Below are 19,165 nucleotides of genomic sequence, written 5' to 3'. Positions count from 1 at the left end.
TAGACTTATATTGCAATAGTTTCTCTTTATAGACATCCTGAACAAAGACAAGTACTCACAAGCTAAGAGAATGTGTGGTATTGCTCCCAGTGAAGTCAATGGCAAATTTTCATGTGGGATGGGAGCTTGCTTATGAAGTTGCTTTCAAACTGTACAAGACTAGCAGTTCATCAGAGCTAGGGCAAATTCACCATATGTTTGGCTGAATGTAGCAAGAGGTAGGTTAGTGTGCAGTTGCGATGAGCATTTAATTGATCCTTTCATCTCATGCCTGCAAAATATGTAGGTACAAAACAGAACCAATGACAGCAGAATATAAATAACTGGAGGCACAGTAATACTGTTCAACATTTGTAAAAATAAAATCAAATTCCCCATGTTGTTTATTACCAGGAAATGGAAAATGTGCAGGTGAAACTTGTTTGAGAGTATGATAATGAAAACCAGTGAAGGGAATGCACAAAATCAAAGACAAGTTGAGACTTTGTAATGTATGGAAGACTCATGGTTTCATCTGCATATACAGCTTATACTTTCTTTCATTTGAAAATTGCTATATTTCCAATGCACAGAGCAGTAATTAAAGAACAGTAATAATAAAATCCGTACTACTGAATGTAAAGGTAAAGAAAATGGCATTGGGCATAGTGCTGATGTGCCAGAACTGTTCTAGGTTTCCTGCTTCTAAGTGCATTTGTAGGCTGCACAGTTATAGCTGTGGGGCTGTGGTTCTGGATCTCGTCAGCTACCATATTGGTAGGGACTTTAGCAAAAGCTGATATCTTAATCTGACCAAGAAAGTAGAAAAGTGATTCAAGTGAGCAGCAGAGTGAAAAAAGCTGCAGGGGATACAGGTAACAAAAGGGAGTCCATTTTACTGTCCAGGCTTGTCAAGCCCAAAGACAGACTCCATGAATTAACCCAGCTCTTAAAGTAGGACCCTACGGCCAGATGCAATGGAGAAATGCTGACCCAGCATGAACGTTGGTTCCCATTCATGCCCTGTCTTTCACAGATGATTTTATTGACCCTCCTCAGGTACATCCTGATAACGTGGTCTCTAGGCAAGTCAGCTCTTCCTTTTATGGGTTTAGTTAAAATACCCATTCTGATGTTATTGCAGTCAGTCTTTCTTTTCACATGCCATGGCAAAATATGAAAGGAAATGTGCTAGTCACCTCTATTGATCTTCTACATGAGGAGCGTAAAAAATTCCAGCATGAGGTAGTACACCAGTCTCAGTAAACATGTTCATGTTTGCTAACTGTGGTGATGCTCTAAGTCACTTTTTCCCTTGAGAAAACAAAAATTTTATAAATGGTGCATTTTAATGTTATTGAATACAGTTAAATGCATAAGTAAATGGTATTTCATAATAGATTAAACCTCAGAATGCTGGGATATACCAGAATACCAACCAAGTGAATGCTCAGGGTGGTTTTGGATCCAGTGGGCTAAATACATCCAAAGGCACCTGAAACTCCAGTTGCAAAAGAAGTCTTAAGGTCTGATTCCCTTGATTTACTCCACTATAAATCAGCTCACTTCAACAGACTTACTGCCAATCTGTAGCATCGTGAATGAAATGAGAACCAAGCCCTTAATCTTTGTATTCTTGGCATCAGCCTCTTCCTGAATTTGGCAGGTGGGCTCCCTTTTCTGGGGCAGTCTCACGTGATCGGTTGTAAACAAGTAAAGTGCAAAGTCCACACAGGTGACTGTTCCAAGTGCATCCCTTTTGACACCCAAGAAGAAGATAGCAGGCTGAAGGTCTGGCTGCAGAAGGTCAGAGAGAAATGATGCAAGAGCCACATATTTAAACAAGGAGATTAGACTAGATTCCTCTGCAAAATTGTAAGCAGCTTCAATTACCTTTGGAAACATCAATTCTTAGTGAATTGGGCCCTTATTTTACCCCCTAGCCGTAGTCCGTTCTCCCTCTGTAGTATTGATTTAGCCTTTCCCTCTAATTGTCTAATTAGGTTGCTATAGCTGTTAATAGGATAGTGTGCAGACATCTTAACCTCTGAGATCCTAATGACTTGTGCATATTAGAGCAAATATCAAATACGTATTGAATTCCTGTCTTTGTTTTAAACTTGAAAAAAAACTCCTTATATTTTGCAAGTGCACTTCAGAACGAGCTATAGTCACAGAAGTGCAGCCCTTCTGAATCATTATCCAAGCCTGTAGACTCTAAGTGCTTTTACTCTCCTTCTGTTACTTGATTACAGCACTCCAAATGAAAAGTTTTTGCAAATAGTGGAAGCACCTAAAACAGATTTTGTAAAAGTGTGTCTGTTTTGATTTTTACATGTTTGCTTTACACAAAGAAATTTGAAAAGCACTGTGTCTGCAGTTTTTCAGATGGTTTCTTTTAAAACAAAGGCAGAATTGGGTTTTTTAGATGTTTAGGTATTAACCAATATTAACATAGAGGTACTGGCCACTTCTCAGATATGCTAAAGCCTCTTTAAATTCCAGCAAAGTCTATTTACACAATCAGAGTGGTAAAAATGGTGTAATAGAAAAAAAGGGCCCACTATGTGTTGCAAACTATACAGCACATTGTAGAGGTTTAATAATGGCTTTGTGTGCAAGGGCCAGGACTGGGTTGCCTGCCACTTCAGTCTTTTCTCTGCTTATGAGAGAAACTTAACTAGCTCATACATTTGTGGTGCCACTCTGCTCAGAGGTGAAATTCACCCAGTGGGACTGGCTATTCAGGCACTTACAGGACACAGTGATACTGCTTATGGGAGCAGCCACTGCCCTGTACTAAGTGTTTGCAGAATACAGCTCTCACACAAGTGGGACAGGCTATTAAGGTCTAATCTGCTGCTGCCCTGCTTCCTCAAAATCACGTGGAAGAAAGTTTATCTCGATTAGGTGTGGAAAGTTGTTTCTTAGTGTGTACTAGACTAACACATTAGTAACAGAGCGAATGGACTGATTTCTCGCGTTTGTGCGAAACCCTTCTCTACCTAACAACCATCTGGTACACATTAATACCTTCACAAAGCCTTAGCTTTCCATTACGAAGAGGTTCTCTCTGTATTTGCAGCATATGGTTCAGGAAATCTTTCTTTTTTTTTTTTTTTTCCAGAAAATGTGTCCCTTAGGCATATATTTCCTCTAGCTTACTGTATTAAGAAATGTTTTTCTTTAACCATACTTCGGCTTTTCCTTAGAACTCCCCCTTTAAGCACACCTAAAGTGCAAGTGTCTGGACAGAGATATGGGCATATAAATGCGTATCAAACACAGGCATAAAATATGATTGCTACTTGGCAAGATTTTCTTCTCTTTTACCTCCTTATCAAGCTATGACTAATTGCTTTCTTATGTTGAGTGCAGCACTATTTGTAGGCTGACCGAATATTGTACACATTATTGTGGTTGCTGAACGGGGTATTAGCTTGGAGACTGGAACCCCATGAATGCTGGCACTGTGGTTTAGTCCTTAGGGAAAAGAAGACATGGAAATCTCATAATTTCCATTTTCTGGCCTGTTCTCTGTCCCGTTATTTCTCTTATTTCTTGGGGATGAGCACAGGAGTTGACAAGCGTAAAATGGTGTAGGGGTGAATGCTTTCACGCTCCAGTGTATTCTTGCTTCAAGAGGGCACGTGTTTTCAGTTGCTGGACCTCTACGTGTCCTTTTGGAAACAAGCAGCCCTGCTGGAGGACTGCGGTGGAGCAGGCAGCATGTTTGGATCGGAGTCCATCATCCATCTGGCTGTGTGTTACCAATGCTCCCAGCCATGCTGTAGCTTATGGAAACCTTTTAGAAGTAGATAATGTGTGGCTTCTCTTTTCTATTTGACTGACATTAAAAGCTCTGTCTTCAACAAAATACAGCCTCTAATTTGCCATGATAAAGAAAGATGGCTGGGAGAAACCACACTTCCTATCATGAGAGGTAAAAAATAATCCAGTGCCCTTGTCAGTATAAGCCCGCAGCCTGAGGTCTAGAGCTAAATTGTGTTAATGATTAGCTGTAGTAGCTGAAGGTTGGCTTCATGGTGAGAACACTGTGAATTTGACCAATTTTCCCTGCTAAGTGTACCAGTTAAGGGAGTTAGTTGTGTCCGTGCCCTATGCAAAACACAGTCCAAAGTGCTGCCACATATAATCTTGTGCAGTAAATCAAAAGGGCTCCTCGAAAATATATGGAGGAGCACAGACATTTTCTTCCTCTAAGACTATTAATATTCAGCAGCACTTCTTTAAATCATAGGAGCATCTTAATAGAAGTTGCAGCTTTTTTGCTGACTTCATCAGTAGTTCAACCCCATGAAGCTAGTGAAAGGGCTGGATAAAATGAAGCACATGGGTGCATCAAAAAGCTTGGGAGCATTGGTGGCCAACATTTAGATTTTTGATGGCTGGAGTGGAATTGGGGACCTAGGTTCATCAGCTCTCTCTGTGCTTCTGAGAGCTGGGGGTGGGGCTGGATGGCTTCAGAAGTCATTTAAAGCAGCCTTTTTGAGATGCAGCTTCCAAAAGCTTTATGCTTACTCAGTGACTGTTTAAAATAAACTACAGAAGCACAGTCTCTACCTGCCCAGCTCTGTGCCTTCTCCTTGAGGCTTAAATTTGGCCTCCTTTTGTTGCTGTATCTCTGCCCCAGTGAGTCTCAAATTATTTTTTTGGGCAGTGAAACAACATCAAGGGAAGGAGCGGGGAGAGGGTCCCTGCTAGGGCAGTCTGTAGCCTGGTGATTGGACTCCTCTCCAAGGGAGACTCACATCTAAGGAAGGAAAATTAATTTGCTGGGCTGTTAAAAAGGAGGCAGGAGAAAGGAGGGCTGCTGTCAGTCTGTCTGGGGTTATCTGAAGAGAAAGCATTATCTGCCATTCTGTCTATGAATAACCCGATTCTGTTAGTTTGTGTTTGAGCATGTTTCAAAAACCTCTCTTTTGATGGGCTCTTTCAGGAAAGTAGGTAAGGGGAAATATAGTTACTCCACATCAAATTAACCAGACCCAGAGCTCCTTGAGTACTGCTGAAAATAATTCATTTTGGTGCATGTGCCGAAAGGGAACTTTCAGAGACGCGTGCGGTTTTGCGGTCAAAATGTTGTGGTGTGAATGGAGTTTTGGTGCTCTCTCCCCAGCAGCGACGGAGCAGCCTGGGCCACTGGGAAGTCCAGGTTGGAGCCATCTTTCAGACACAGTAGACTCCAAGCACTGCAGGCATTTTGGGTGTTGACGTACTTCTCAGGATCTAGCTGCAAAGGACGTATGAGTCTACAAACGCATCTCTGCCCCAGCCAAACCGCTGTTAAAATTGTGCGGTGTATCCAGCGGGGCATGTCCTGTGAATGTGCTGTTTGTTGGGGTGTATTTGATAGGCGAGGAGCTCATCAGCCTTATTCAGGACAACAGCAACGATGTCTAGAGTAGTTGTAATGGAAAAAAGGCATGTGAGACCTCTGTCCAGCAGCCGCTGGAGTCACGGGTTCTCGGGCAGATCCATGTAGTAAGGTGGTGTCTTCACTGTCACTCTGAGCAGAAATGATGTTCGGTTTCATGCTTTTCTCAGAGCCATTTTGGACCATCAGCTCAGACAGGACCAATGGCGAGGGTGCAAGCGGGTGTGAGCAGCTGACGGGCCCTGCACATTTCCCATCCGGAGGGTGATGCCGCAGCGCAAGCACGCCGGTGCTGGGCAGTCCTTCATTCCCCTGGGGGCATGGGGCAGAGAGCCACTGATGTCACCATTTTGTAGCTCTTCTGGCATTCCCCTTCAGTTTCAGCCATAGTAGAAGTTGTTCTGTTTTAAATTGTTTTTAAAATTGCTTTTTAACTAAGCCAGTACCCGACAGCATGGGCCAACACTTCAGTGTCGGTCAGGCGTATGTGCTGAATCCAGCCGAAGGATGCTTGACTCAGATGAAGTGTGCTCACCCTCTTCCACATGCTTTTAACTCTGTTGAGTAAAAGCACACAACCTCCAGCTCAGCGGCAGCCCGAGGTGTGCGCGCACCTCTTAACACCCTGATCTGGAAGGTTCAAATCGCCTGTTTCCTTGGGGCCATGCTGTGAAGGACTTTTGAAACATTGCTCAGCCTAAGACAAAACGTTTGCCCATCACGGAAGCAAAACAGTGTGTGCATTCCTGAGCATGGGGAGGTAGCGTGGTAAGTGACTAATGAGACTTGTCTTCCCTACCTGTATTTATAATGTAAACAGGACACTCCAGTTCCCTAGTCCCAAGCACCACCACTTCCGACTCTCGCGCTCGACAGGGTTATGATGCTAGGGGACGCATGCTGGATTGGAAGGATCCGCTTGGTTCATCTGAAAATACAGATCCATATGTGGCAGTTTCATCCCATAATCATCAAGACAAGAAGGGTAAGGCCTTGGAAATGACATCCTGTGGTGAGGAGGGAGGGGGGGAGGACTAAAGTGTAACTGCTTCCAGCTGGCTCGGAGTAACATGTAATGAAACTCCTGTGCTATAATTAAAAGCTTATCGTAAAGCCTGAAACTAAACAGCCAATCTCAGACTCAGTCCTAGATAATACACTGCCTGAGGAAACCACACAAAACAAACAGAAGTGTATGCCTTTGCAGAGTGTGTTGTGCGTGTGTACGGGAAGGAGGGAAACAGTGGGGATTTAGCTCTCCTTAAACTTGATCTGCCCTGTTCTCTGGCAGAGGAAGATCCATGGCTTACCGTTGTTCTTAAGGGTGCACTTTTGTATTGCCTTTTTGTCTGAATTCCCAGAGCAGGACAGCAGATCTTGGCTAATTTCATGTTATTTCCATCTCTCGACAGGACAGAGATACTGAAGGTCTGCTGTAGTTTAACCATTGAAGTAAAACTGACAGTAGTCCTAGCCACTGGGCCTAAGTCCTGCTGTCTTCAGTGAGGCCTGAGCATCAAATACCTTTGAGAGTGGGGGCTGAGGAGGTCATTAGTGCATTTTAAAAGATGCAGAGGTGACTACTGGTGAGGAGAGATTCTGTTTTGCATTTTTAAAGCACCAAAAGGTTGGGAGTTAGGTGTCGTTTCACAGTGTTCAGCTCTGTGCTGAAGCACATTTGGGTCTAATACAAGTGACAGCCCTGTCCTTTGGCCTCCAGTCCCCCTTTGCTATACATACAGAGAATTAGGCAGAGAATTGCCTAAATTTGCCACTTGAATGTGCTTAGAGAAGAAGAAGCTTTTCTCCTATGTAAGGATGGTGGTGCCCCCTCATTCCATCTTGGCCCTGCATCGTTCTCCCAGCTCCTTTTAATCTGTGTCTCAAAGAGGTTAAAATGGTTCCTTTGTAAGTAGGGGACTTAGGTTCAATTAGCTCCACTGCCTAGACAGATCTGAGTCCTTGTTACTCTTCTCTAGGGTATTCTTAGATCGCTTCTTTCAATCTCTTCTCTGTTGAAGATGTTTCACTCTGTATGGACTAATTAAGTACTCAGTGGGCCAGAAGGAGGATAGGTATGAGCAAAACTCACTTGCTGAGTGGTTAGGGCACTCACCAGGGGCAAGAACACACATGAGCTTCAATCCTTTCTGCTATGAATACTTGATATAAAACACTTAAAATATTAATTGAAATGTGGATTCCAGTCTCTGTTGTTCATGCATTTTACATGAAAAACTCATTAGACAAAAGCATCAGCTGTTCCTGGAGAAGCTACTGGCATGCCAGACCTGCTGCTTTGTGTTGTCTGCCCAAACTAGTAGGTTACTAAATCATATTCCTTGCCCTCCCTGAGACCCAGTGAATCTTGAATTCTCTGCATTGGCTGTGGAGATTTTCAGCAGGGGGTGATGAGCATGTTGACATTGCAGAACAGTCTTCAGCAGAGCTGCACGAACAGCTGGCAGCGGTCTGGACCCAGACTGTGAACTCAGTGCCTATTCACAACAGCCCCAGATACACGGTGCCTCCCACAGTCCTGGGATATCCTGGATTTCTCACTGAACTCCCCAGGATTGACCTCAAAGAGCCTTCATGGTTCCTAGCCATGAAGGCAATGGATGTCACCTGGCTGGCCCAGAAGAGACGAAGCCTGAAGAGTTTTTCCAGGAGGCCGGTCAAATTAGGCAGGAGATGCAGTAAAATTTCCTGAGATGCCATGGCAAACATTAATCCAGTAGCCTTGGTTTTTAGGTTTGATGGCAGGAAATGGAATATGAAGATTTGAATTCCCTCAGGCAGAGGATGCGAGCTTGTCTCCCACCTCCCAGCAATTAGCTTTTCCTATAAAAAAGGGAAAAACTGTCATTTGCTTTTCTTCCTTCAACTGGGTTTTAGAAGTGGCACCTGTTTGAACAATTTTTTTCAGAGCTTGGTCCTGTGGACATACTGGGAGAATAACTGCAAAGCTAAAGCAAAAAAGTGAATTTCTAGAACCTGATCAGGCTTACATGTGAGTTAAGCACAGAGCACCACCTTTGCACCCTGCAAACCTGTGGGCTGCTGAGCCTTGACAGAGGAACAATTTCAGGCAGCTGCAATGCTGAAACTCAAAACTGTAACTTAGGGTGCAAGGGACTGAGGGTGCTGAAGATGAAAGCTCACATTCCTAATTCCTACTTAAGCTCAGTTTGAGATACCGTCCTCATTTTTTTAATTCCTCAGCCCTTGCTCTTCAGCTGTAGAAGGGCAATTAAGAAAAAGTGATTTCTGGATATCACGTATGTAGAGGAGGGAAGGCAGGTAAACCTGCATGCCCTTCTAAAGATGGCATGTGATTTACCTAGCACTCCTCTTTTCTCTCAGCAATAAGTCAGTGATAACGCTGACAGCCAGAAAATAAGGCTTTTTTCTTTTTCTGTCCAGTCTGTTAGTAACACTTGGTATTCAAAATGCTTGAGGTGAGAGGACATTTCTTAGAAAATCCAGTGTTCCCTCTTCTGAAAGTAAGTGGTATCTTTCTCTCCTCCACCCTGAGAAGAGGGGATGTCATTAAGCAGATATGAGGAAGGAAGGAAGAGAAGGAAGGGATCCTTGAACCCAGCTCTTCTGCTGGCATCAGACAAGGGAGCAGTGTCAGAAACCACCGATAGTGGAAGATCTGGCCCTTTATGTACCCAGAGGAATGTGGAGACATGTATGCATTTTAATGGCTCTATTTGTTATGTGTGGGTCCCTACTTCACAAATCTTTTGCAAAGCAATGCTTAATAGATGGAAAGCTAGCTCTTAAAAGCGTCTTGTATGCCAGTAGCAGCTTTCAGAAGAGCATGCAGTGAAAATATTAATAAATGGGTAGCTGTTGGATTCTAATCATTTTCACTTCAATTCGCTGACTGATGAGGTGGCTTACATTCAATAGTTCCCTACCCAGGGAGTGATGGTTACCAAAGAGCCTTAGTAGCACTTGACATGGTCATTTAAATATTATGCATTCTTTGGTGCCTACTTATGAATATTGACAAAGCTGGAAGCAGTCTACATACAATCAAAACAATGGCGGCAGAGGTGACCGCATGGTTGTTTACCATTACCATCTACTTGTGTGTTGTTACTCCTTGCCTTGCCCAGTCAGAGCTGGTTGGCTCCAAAATTACTATTGATTTCTTGTTTTAAAAGGGCAAAGGAAAGAGTTCTTACACAAAATTAAATCAGAAAATGTTACGCTTACTATCCTTTTATCAAGATTTTGTTTTCACTTTTACTTTCACACATTCACAAAGAAAAAATGTTCTTTTTTTTTTTTACATTTTCTCTTTGTTTTGCAAGGTGCTTTGTGTTATTCTTTATTGGTTGTGTCTAATCCTTTGGACAGTGTTTTCTTTCTTTTCCTGTGCTCACAAACAGCTTCTTACTGATCATACTAATTGTACAGAATCTACTTGCTGCTTTCTTTTCTGTAACACGGGTGCTTTGATGATGTCACATACATCCATATGCTTCACTTTTAATTCAGTGCAGGCATCTTGGGGAATATCTGTGGGGGCGTGAAGAGGGGGTTCTTTAAAAGGGTTGACTCATGGGAATGTGACATTTGTGTGCCACAGCTTTAGTAGCTAAATATACTCTGGAATTGTTTTTTCTGAGCTACATCACATTTCTTGCCAAGATGAAAATGTGTAGTGCAACCCATAGAGTGGGAACCATGCGTTGCCATCCCACTGGCTTTTTTATTTTGGCCATTAAGCAATCTGCCCTTCCTATTGCAGAACAAAAAAAAACAAAAATCAGCTCTGATTGGGCAAACTGCATCCCTCTTTCCTCTTCTCCTCTGTCTCCCTCCCAGAAAAAAAAAAAGAGAGAAAAAAAACACGTTCTGGAGTATGTTTACGTTTTGTTTCCTTTCTTGCTGTGTTTTAGTGTTAATTTAATTGTGTGTTTCTCACCTTTGTCAAAACAGTTTCCCTAACCTTGCCGTCTAACCTTCCCCCCTGCTGCCATTGTACTTGGTCTACCCCCCTCCACAGTCGTGAAGTTCCTCCTGTGGAGCGCTCCAAGGCTTTACCCTCTACACCCCAGTAGTGCCGTAGCGCTGTGTCTCTCTGTAGTCGTCCTACTAACGAAGGGGGGAGTAGATATGTACCACTTGTAGAGAGGCCTACGTGAAGAAAACAAAGTGATTTTCTTCAGGAGTAGATGGCCTTGCCCCTCATTACCTTACTGCCCTTCTCTGCTGCCTCCTGTCCTTCCTGCCTCCCTTCAGACATGCCTCATGCTTTTCCAGTCCTGGGTTCATTAGCACAAGTGCAGCCAACTGCTCAGTTTTCTCACTCGCTCCCTAGATGCCTGGAGCCTGCCTTTTAATCACAGTTTTGATAAATTTGTTGCAAATTCAGCTTACGATTTTGTGGTTCTGCTACAGCTTCTTCTCCACAGCATTCAGGTGGACATGGCTGAGCTGGGCACTGAATGACAAAAGTGTAGCATTGCTGTTAGCAGGCTTAATGTTTGTATTCTTACTTGTCTCAACACTCATTAAGTGAAGATTATGAGGTTGTATCTCCTTTCCTTAACAAGCCTTTTGTCGATACCCATGTAATTACGGTAAAAAGCTGATTAGAAGCTGGATGTGATGGACACAGTTTACAGAATTAAGAGTTGCTGGTGTATTTGGATCAAGAATGCTCCTGTAGATATGGTATCTGGTAGCACGAATTATAGATTGTAGAATCTATATTATTATTATTAATAACTGCAGCCCTTCCTCTGGTACAGAATTAGACATTATTAGCAGTAGTCAACTCTTCTATTTGGAGAGGGCTGTGCTATTGGGGAACTCAAGGGCTGTTCATTTCAAAACCTGACTCCAGAAGATATTTCATATCGTACACAAGTGGCAGCGTTACTAAATTTTACTGTGATTATCGCTACTTGAAAGATTTGCCAAGTGCTGACAATGCTTGTCTCTGGAGAGTCTGCAAATGTTCAGGCAGATTCTGCTGCAGTGAGACAGAATTATATGAAACTTCAGGTACGGTTGTGATAAAGAATGTAAAGTGCTGATTTAACAAGATACTTTACAAGTAGACATGAAACGAGAGAAAAAAAAATCTGTGGCAAAGCAAAGCTTCGGACTCATTTTTGCGTAAATTAAACAACTAGTGTTCATCATGGGAGGGCTGAGTTTTGCACCAGGAAGTATATTTGCAGAGTATGTTTTTACACAAAAATATTGTTATATGCTAGTATGTGCAAGGATCTAAAAGAGTCAAAGTGGTTTTTATCAGAGGAAGGAGGGAGAAGTTGTTATTATCTTGCTGGCATTTTGTAATAATTCAGAAGAGGATTTAAAGTGGCACAAAACTTGTCAAAATTTGAGTCAGTGCTTGCAGCTCTGAGAGGGAGGGCTTGGATTTTCAAGGTGAAGCAAATACTCTGTATTTGATCCGTATCATCATCCTGGCACTGTCAGAAGGAACTGACTGATCCTAAAAAAAAGTGTTAGGAGTTGCACCATAGTCAGTTCTGCCTGGATGGGGCTCGGGAAGAGCTATAAACTCAAAGCGTGTGTGCCTGCGAAGAAGCTACACAAACATTGCTATTGTTTCCCCATGTCTCAAACCATTGTACACACAAACATAAACCAGATTGCAAGTACTTTGCAGTTCACTAACAGTTTCAAGTGCTGGAAGATCGAATCAGATCAGATCCTTCGCTTACTATACTTTTAAGTCTTTTGCCCACAGTCTAGTAAAAGAGTGCTGTGAGAAAGGGAGTAAGGAATTTGCCCTGATTCTGTCTATGATTCTGTAACATTTGGCTGAGATTTGAAGTGAGACGTGTGGTTACTCAGAGCTGTAGTGCTTCACAAAGGGATTTCACCTGCACAAGTCAAGATGACAAGGGATTTAGTCCATTTAAACTTTTATAGATCCACCTCTAGATTAAAACCTACTTACTTTTCCCATTAGGATTTAAACAGAGGTTGATTGGATGAGTCTATGCTAAACAAAGCCCTATAGATTTTTTTTCGAAAATGTTCTTAGGTAAATTAGCATCAGCTTACTGTAAACATCCCTGTTTCTAGAGGTGGGGCTTATTTACATTTGTTACATATACTAGCTTCTTGGGTGAAATACTAAAAAAGATCTTTTTTTTAAAACAAACAAACAGACAAACAACTCTATATTTGTCTAGAATGGCTCTAATGAGCAGCTTGTCCAGGAACTGAATATCTCAGAGACTAATCACAGCATACCTGCTGTGGAGCGCCATTTTAGCTCCCTATCAGATAAATACCAGAAAGCCAGTGTTAGCAGTTAAATGGGACCAAATTTCTCAGCAGAGTTTTTAATGGCCAGACAGCTGTGTCACCAGACCCGGCTAATAACTAGCAAACATGCTGGAAGATTGATGACCTCACCACACTGGAGTCACTGGTATCCTGTGACATGCACCAGAGGGCTGTGCAGTCAGGATTAAGGGAATACACCAGACTTGTCCAGAGGAATGACACTGATCCTTCCTCTGTTCTGTCTTTCATGTACGAGCTGTCTGCTCCCAGGGCTAGAGACAGGTAATCATCTCATATTGCATCCTCAAGTTCAAACAGTGGCAGTAGAAAACTAGATGCTAATTAATAAAATGGAAATTGTATATAAAATTGATGAAAGAAGAATGCTGGAAGGATGTTTCTGACAACAGACTTTCTTCAAACTTGTTTTCATTATGTTTTTGTAAGTTTCTATGAGAACAAGAATGAAGAGACAGAGAGGAAACAAGGCATGCAGAAAAGATGAGAGAAACTAAGTCCCCAGGCAGGGCCACATCCTTAAGCCAATTTTAATCAAACATGGGGTTTGTAATAGAATACAAGGCAGTGATTTAGTGTGTCTTCTCTCTGACTAAGTCTTCATTTCAAACCTTATGTAAAAAAGCCCCAGCTTATTTAGTCATAGATTTTCTATAGTAACCTTCTGAAAGTGTAAGGAGAGGAACAGTTTTCACTGCAAAAGGTAGGCAAGGATGAGGAAATCAAACTAATGGAGGGGGCATATTCCAACACACACCAACTGCCTGTGCCACACCTAAAGAAATGCCTATACTTCAGCACTGGCACTAACTTAAAATTTTCAGAAATCAAAATGTTTCTACGTTTCACTAACAGTACAGATTTCAGATTTAACTAGCAGAAGTGGAAACGTCAGTAGCAAGATTAGCACCAAGAGCCATTTGCTATTTAGTAGCCAAAAAAAGACATCATTAGTAATAGAAGAGGTTGTGTCAATGTGCAACCCCTGGTTATGAAAACTATCAACAGACCTTTTCTGTCCGCAAATTACTGGATCCTACAAATAAAAGAAGGGTGAATTTTAAAATAGAGCTCATCAAATGCCAAATGTGGCTGCAGGAAACAGCAGGTATCCTTGACCTGTAATTGTCCGCCTGCATAGATTTAAAGTCAAGCTATCCATTTCCAGGCTGCAATGAGCAGTAGAAGCTTGTCTTACTAAAACAGGGAAAGACTGTCATTGCCTTAGGACCTTGATCTGCTTTTTCAATAAAAGAGGCCACGTCTAATTTGTCAAGGCAGCTGCTCAGGGTTCAGGGCATTAGAGCTATTGTGTGATGGACTAGATACCCAGCTGCATTCATCCGCAGTCACCCAGTGAGGACAGCTTGGTCGAGGAACACAGACTGCCTCATGCTCTTGTTTGACCCTTGCAGCACTGACATATTTATCAAGAGCTGGGAATTCACTGTAGGGTATGCTGGCCCCACAGGGCCACTACTCTGTTTGGAAATAGCAAAGCATAAGTGGTGGACAGGATGTTAAGTAACACCCAGTTTCATTTTTGTGGCATTTATATTGAGTATAGGGAGACGTTGTGCCATACAAAGATGCTGAATTGGGAGGGCAACCTAGCCTTTTAAATAAGAGGTTTCTGAAACTGCTTTGAAATTTGAAGGGATTTAAGAGCAGAAAATCTAGTAGCTGAAAGACACTTAAAGCACCTTTTGGTGTTAATGCCAGTGTACAATTAAAATGTCAATATGCTGTTAAAGATATCTGAATAATTCATTTTCTCCTGTAGGATGTGCCTAGTTTCAATAATTGTATTAATTAATAGGTAAGATGTCCTGTAGTAATTTTACAACCTAAACATTGACAGTCCTGGTTGTGAGCACTTTTAATACGATCTGTGGACTGTGAACTGTTTAATTACATGCCTCTGTACAAAACACCACCTACATTCTCCTCATATAGATAACCTTTTAGTGAATGGTGTCAACATCCCTTTCAGTATGTAGGAAGGGTCCTGACTGACTCTTTTCCTTTTTTTCTTAGTTTTCTTTAAGACTGTAAAAAAGGTGAGCTTAATTCTTTATGTCAGGATGGGCTGGTGCTTACTGATTAACAGCATGCAGTTAATTAAAAAAAGAAAAACCTGGAGAGGGCATAATTTAGATTTTGCCATGCTAATTTTATTGAACATTAAATACAGATAACAAATGTTGTTGTGTTTGGAAAGTAGTTGTTCCTATTAATATCCTTAGTTTAGTCAGGTGTTTAGGCAGGTGTTACTCTGAGCTTTTTAATAGTCATTTAGTGAGACACTGTAGTCTCTGGTATCCGATTACTGTTGCTATGACTTTTGCTAGATTTTAATCATGTTCTAAGATTTTCTGTGCCAGTAGCTGAGAAGCAGGATAGGGAAAAATATGATGTTATTCTCATGTTACAAAAAAGAGTCTTAAGGGCATTTTATTGAGAAGTTTTGAAGCAGATAGTGCAAATATACCATTATATCAAAAATGTGCATCCTGACATCCCCGTGAGGGAAAAAAGAGCTTCATTGGCCAAGCTGTAAGTTTTTGAAAAATCTCAGTCCCTCATACCCAGTAGATACTTGTCATAGTTAGGCGACTAAATACACAGACAACTCCGTGTACATTGAGCGTTGGTGCTGTGACTGATAAGCGCTTTAACCAACAGCTGATAGTCTGACAGCTCTCCCTGCCCCAGCAGATCAGAATAAGTCAGAGTCCCTGCTGAAGTAGATTTTAACAGCTCCATTGGCATTAGAAGAGCTTAGGGCAGTTTATAAAGAAGTTGCTCAGGAAGCATTAAGAGGCATTTCTGGCACAGCTGTACAATACAGCAAACATTTGGAAATGGCTAACAGCACATTCATCACCAACTTTGTGCTAGCCAGGAAGAATACCTGTAATACTCTGAAATAGTGAGTCCCAGTGGATAGCCTCCAGACCAGTTCCAGCCTCCCACATCTACCAGAGTGGTTAGCCCTGGATATTAAACTGTAGTTCTCCCACCAGCAGCCAAAGATTGCTATCTTCTGTGAAGTAAAATCTCAGATGAAGGTGCAGCTTGATAGCATTGTCACAACTGGGCATAAACTAGACAGTTCTTTCATATGCCCAACAAGGATTTTTTTAATTGGAAAATAACACCAGCTGCGTGCTGTCAATAATACGCCATCTTGTTCATGCTCCATCCCATCTTACCCACAATTGTGATAGAAAATAAAAGAACAGCTGTTAAAAAAAAGAGGGGGAAGCAGGCACATTTTTAAAGCCCTACAAAGCTACTGTTATTCACTATCATGTTCTTGTAGAAAGAAACAGAGGGGTTTTTTTGGAGAGGCTGAAAGATCTGCAATTACTAAACACAAACAGTACCAGCACAGACAGGGAATTTGAGTGTGCACAGAAACACCTCCTGAACAGCAGCACACTGAAGCCTTCATTAAAATAATTCCAAAAGTCTTTTGAGAAGCACATATTTTCCAGGTGTTTCCTTATTCTTTAAATCAGAAAACTATACTGAATTCCTGTTTGGAAGCAAGCAGGGTGAGTGAGACAGAAGCCATAATGCTGGGTAAACACTGAGTACCGCTTGTTTTTAAAGAAGCTAACAGAAGTGGTCTTGTCATGTGGTGCAGAAAAGGCCGTTGGTAGTTTCTTTGAGCCTGTGGTCAGCATTGGAGAAATTTAATTCCTGCCACCAGCTTGCAGCTCCCATCAAACAATTCAACAATTCTCCATGTGTATTCATTGCTGAATGAGTCCCAATCAGAGCAGGAGTGCCCTCTGTCCCTTCTTCTCCCTGCTCTCCCCACTGAACCTCTTGCATTCACCACAGAGCCTGCCCATAAGTTTGGGCAATCACGGCTTATAATAAAGAACATAAACAGCACTGGTCTTTCTTTGCAGATAGCGTTCGGCTTTATCTCTACAAAACACTAGTCTCTATTCAGTGTCTTAAAGAAGTCTTACAGTCCTGCAGCACTTACATGCTTTTTGTCTAAATATGACCAAGCTACAGGCAATGCCCTGAGGCAGTCATCCAGTAAGACCAATTAATTTTCCATACCCAGGGGGATTTGTGTATCTCAGTGTGCTGTTCTCACTCATTGAACTAAATTACTCATATCAAATCAGCAGGTACTTTCATATACTCAGCACCAAGACCTGGAAAGACAATACAGTTTATCTCCCCTTGCTGATGGCAAGACAACTTGATAACATCAGCTGTGCTTCCCTGAAGGGTTTGGTCTCACCTACACTGTGTTTGGAAAGGAGGAGAAAGAATAAATATGTGTCACTGAGAGAAAAGAGATTGTGGTAAAATTTGTTAGGGTCCCAATGCTAGGAAAAAAATGAAGCTTTAACCTCTCACATGGAAGTCTGTATATCTGTAGATCAGTAAACATATCTTGAGAACTAGTCTACAGATATGAAAAAGCCAGTCATGTTTCTTGTTATAGCACGTACCTTCATGTTGATTAACTAGCTGTGCAAGCCGCCTGCTTTGCCAGCAGCAGAGGAAAATACTGGCTTAAAGAAAGAGCATGAGCAGAAACTGAATAAACAGTACAGTAAATCCAGAAAAAGGAGATTTTATCCAGTACCAGAACTGAGTGGAAGGCTGGGGGAGTTGTTGTGTTGCAGAAACACTGCTGTTTGTGAGATGTGTGATAAAGCAAATACACAGGTATGTCTGGCTGGCCTGCTGCTGGACAGTCAAGAGGGTGTCTGGATGGGCTTTGAATATATGTTGGAGAAGACACTGGTTTGCACACACTACTGTGGTTAGATTGCTGCTGGCCCAAGGGCAGCTTTCTTGGAGCTGGGGCAGGTACTTGCTTGCCAAAGTATGTCCTCTGAGTTGAAGCTCCAGGTTCACCACATCCAGGGAAGCAGACTGGCCATAGTAATCACTGAGCACATTAAAAAAAGCACAGGCAGGAAACATCAATGAAGTTATGGCATCAAAGTGTAAATGTACATGCAGTGCCTGCAAGGTGGGGAGGTGATAAAAGAAAATAAGGTAAAAAAAATGCAGAGAACTATAAATTTGACAGACAGAAAAATACATGAAAGAAGCCACCACTGGAGACAGAAAATGAAGTAAGTAAGTGAGAGATGATAGCAGCACCAGGACAAGAAGTCTATCAGGGAAATGCTGTCTTTTGCCTCAGGATGTGGCTGGAGTAACTATGCTTGCTTTACTGGAGATACTGTGGATTCAAATGAATGTAACTGAGAGGAAAGAAGGCTTCTGATATCTATATTGGAAGAATAGTGAGATACAGAAAAACAACTAGTGGTAAAATCACTCTTGCTGACTATTATGGCCAGTGTTTCAAAGTCATCACAATTCCTCAGTCAATGTATTCAAAGGCAGATGAAGCTATGGGACTGCAATACAGAGGGAAATGATAAACCTAACATCAGACATGTATAAGCTATTTTTTGCCTACAGCACCACGCCTGCAAATATTTCTAGAAGAAGCAGTCTTGTCTTTTACTGATCACTGGGGGCATGTTTTAATTCTCAAGTTCAGGTCTTTTGACTACTCCTGCCATGTTTGTGAGTGTAGGAGAAATGAAGAGTTAATCCACAGTGTTTGCTTTCTGTCACAAAATATACAGTGCTGGCATTTTAATGACAGAAGAGGTTTCATCCTTCGTCTGTGTAAGAGCAGACCTAACATGGGGTCCAGCCATGTTCCTAACAAGCACCAGCAACCCAGCTGTGGGCAGAAGGACTATCCCTAAGAAATACAGTCTATGTGCATAAGTAAACATTGTTGGCTTGGTCACATAGTTGTTCAACAGTTTAGTAATCATTTCCAGGGTTCTCAGGGAATAGGATATATAGAGTACAGTCTTATTATTTAAATGTCTTGGACATTTAATAGATGGCTCCTTTGTTAGTTTAGCTGTGATGTGTTCAGTCGCACTAGTAGCCCAAAACTAGCATTTCCATTTTTGTGTCTTTAAAGAAGATCGGAGCTGATGAAGAAACAATTTTTGCTTTTAGGTCCTATACAGTGTTTGAAATTTAACCCCAGTTCTTCCATAAGGCTGCTTGGAGCTTCAGCCTGCTAAGCAGAGCTGCTTATGTTGACATTCAGCAAACTTCACTTTTCCCTGTTGTGCAGAAAGGCCATAGTTCAAAACAGGCTGTAAAAAAGGAGGGGAAAAGCCACAGAATTTCTCAGTGACAGCTTCTCTTTCCTTGACACTGTTCATAAAAACTGCTTCCAGAAAGGCACTGGGCTGCCCAGAATACATAATGCCCACAGCAGGGGAAAAAAAAAAAAAACAGCATTTGTTCTGCAGCATCAGAGGAGCTCCATGCAGTGCAATGGGAACTATGAAGATGAGAGATTCACTTTGCAGACTACAACAACTTCTCTGGAGCCCTGAAATCATGCATATTCAGCCAAACATATGTAAATCTGGTTTAACCCAGCTGTGA

At 41.9% G+C, this 19,165-nt stretch overlaps 1 protein-coding gene across 1 annotated transcript in view; it reads left to right on the top strand.

Annotated features, from left to right (window-relative positions):
- The window catches only part of SEMA6A (semaphorin 6A), a 114,319-nt gene that overhangs the window by 84,722 nt on the left and 10,432 nt on the right, over window positions 1-19,165 (top strand). Inside the window, exon 19 of the mRNA XM_050912761.1 lies at window positions 6,198-6,362. Coding sequence (XP_050768718.1) covers window positions 6,198-6,362 — 165 coding nt within the window. The remainder of the gene's footprint in view (window positions 1-6,197; window positions 6,363-19,165) is intronic.

Source organism: Gymnogyps californianus, chromosome Z, assembly GCF_018139145.2.
Source record: "Gymnogyps californianus isolate 813 chromosome Z, ASM1813914v2, whole genome shotgun sequence".
NCBI lineage: Eukaryota > Metazoa > Chordata > Aves > Accipitriformes > Cathartidae > Gymnogyps > Gymnogyps californianus.
This window is presented reverse-complemented; position numbering and strand designations above follow the sequence as displayed.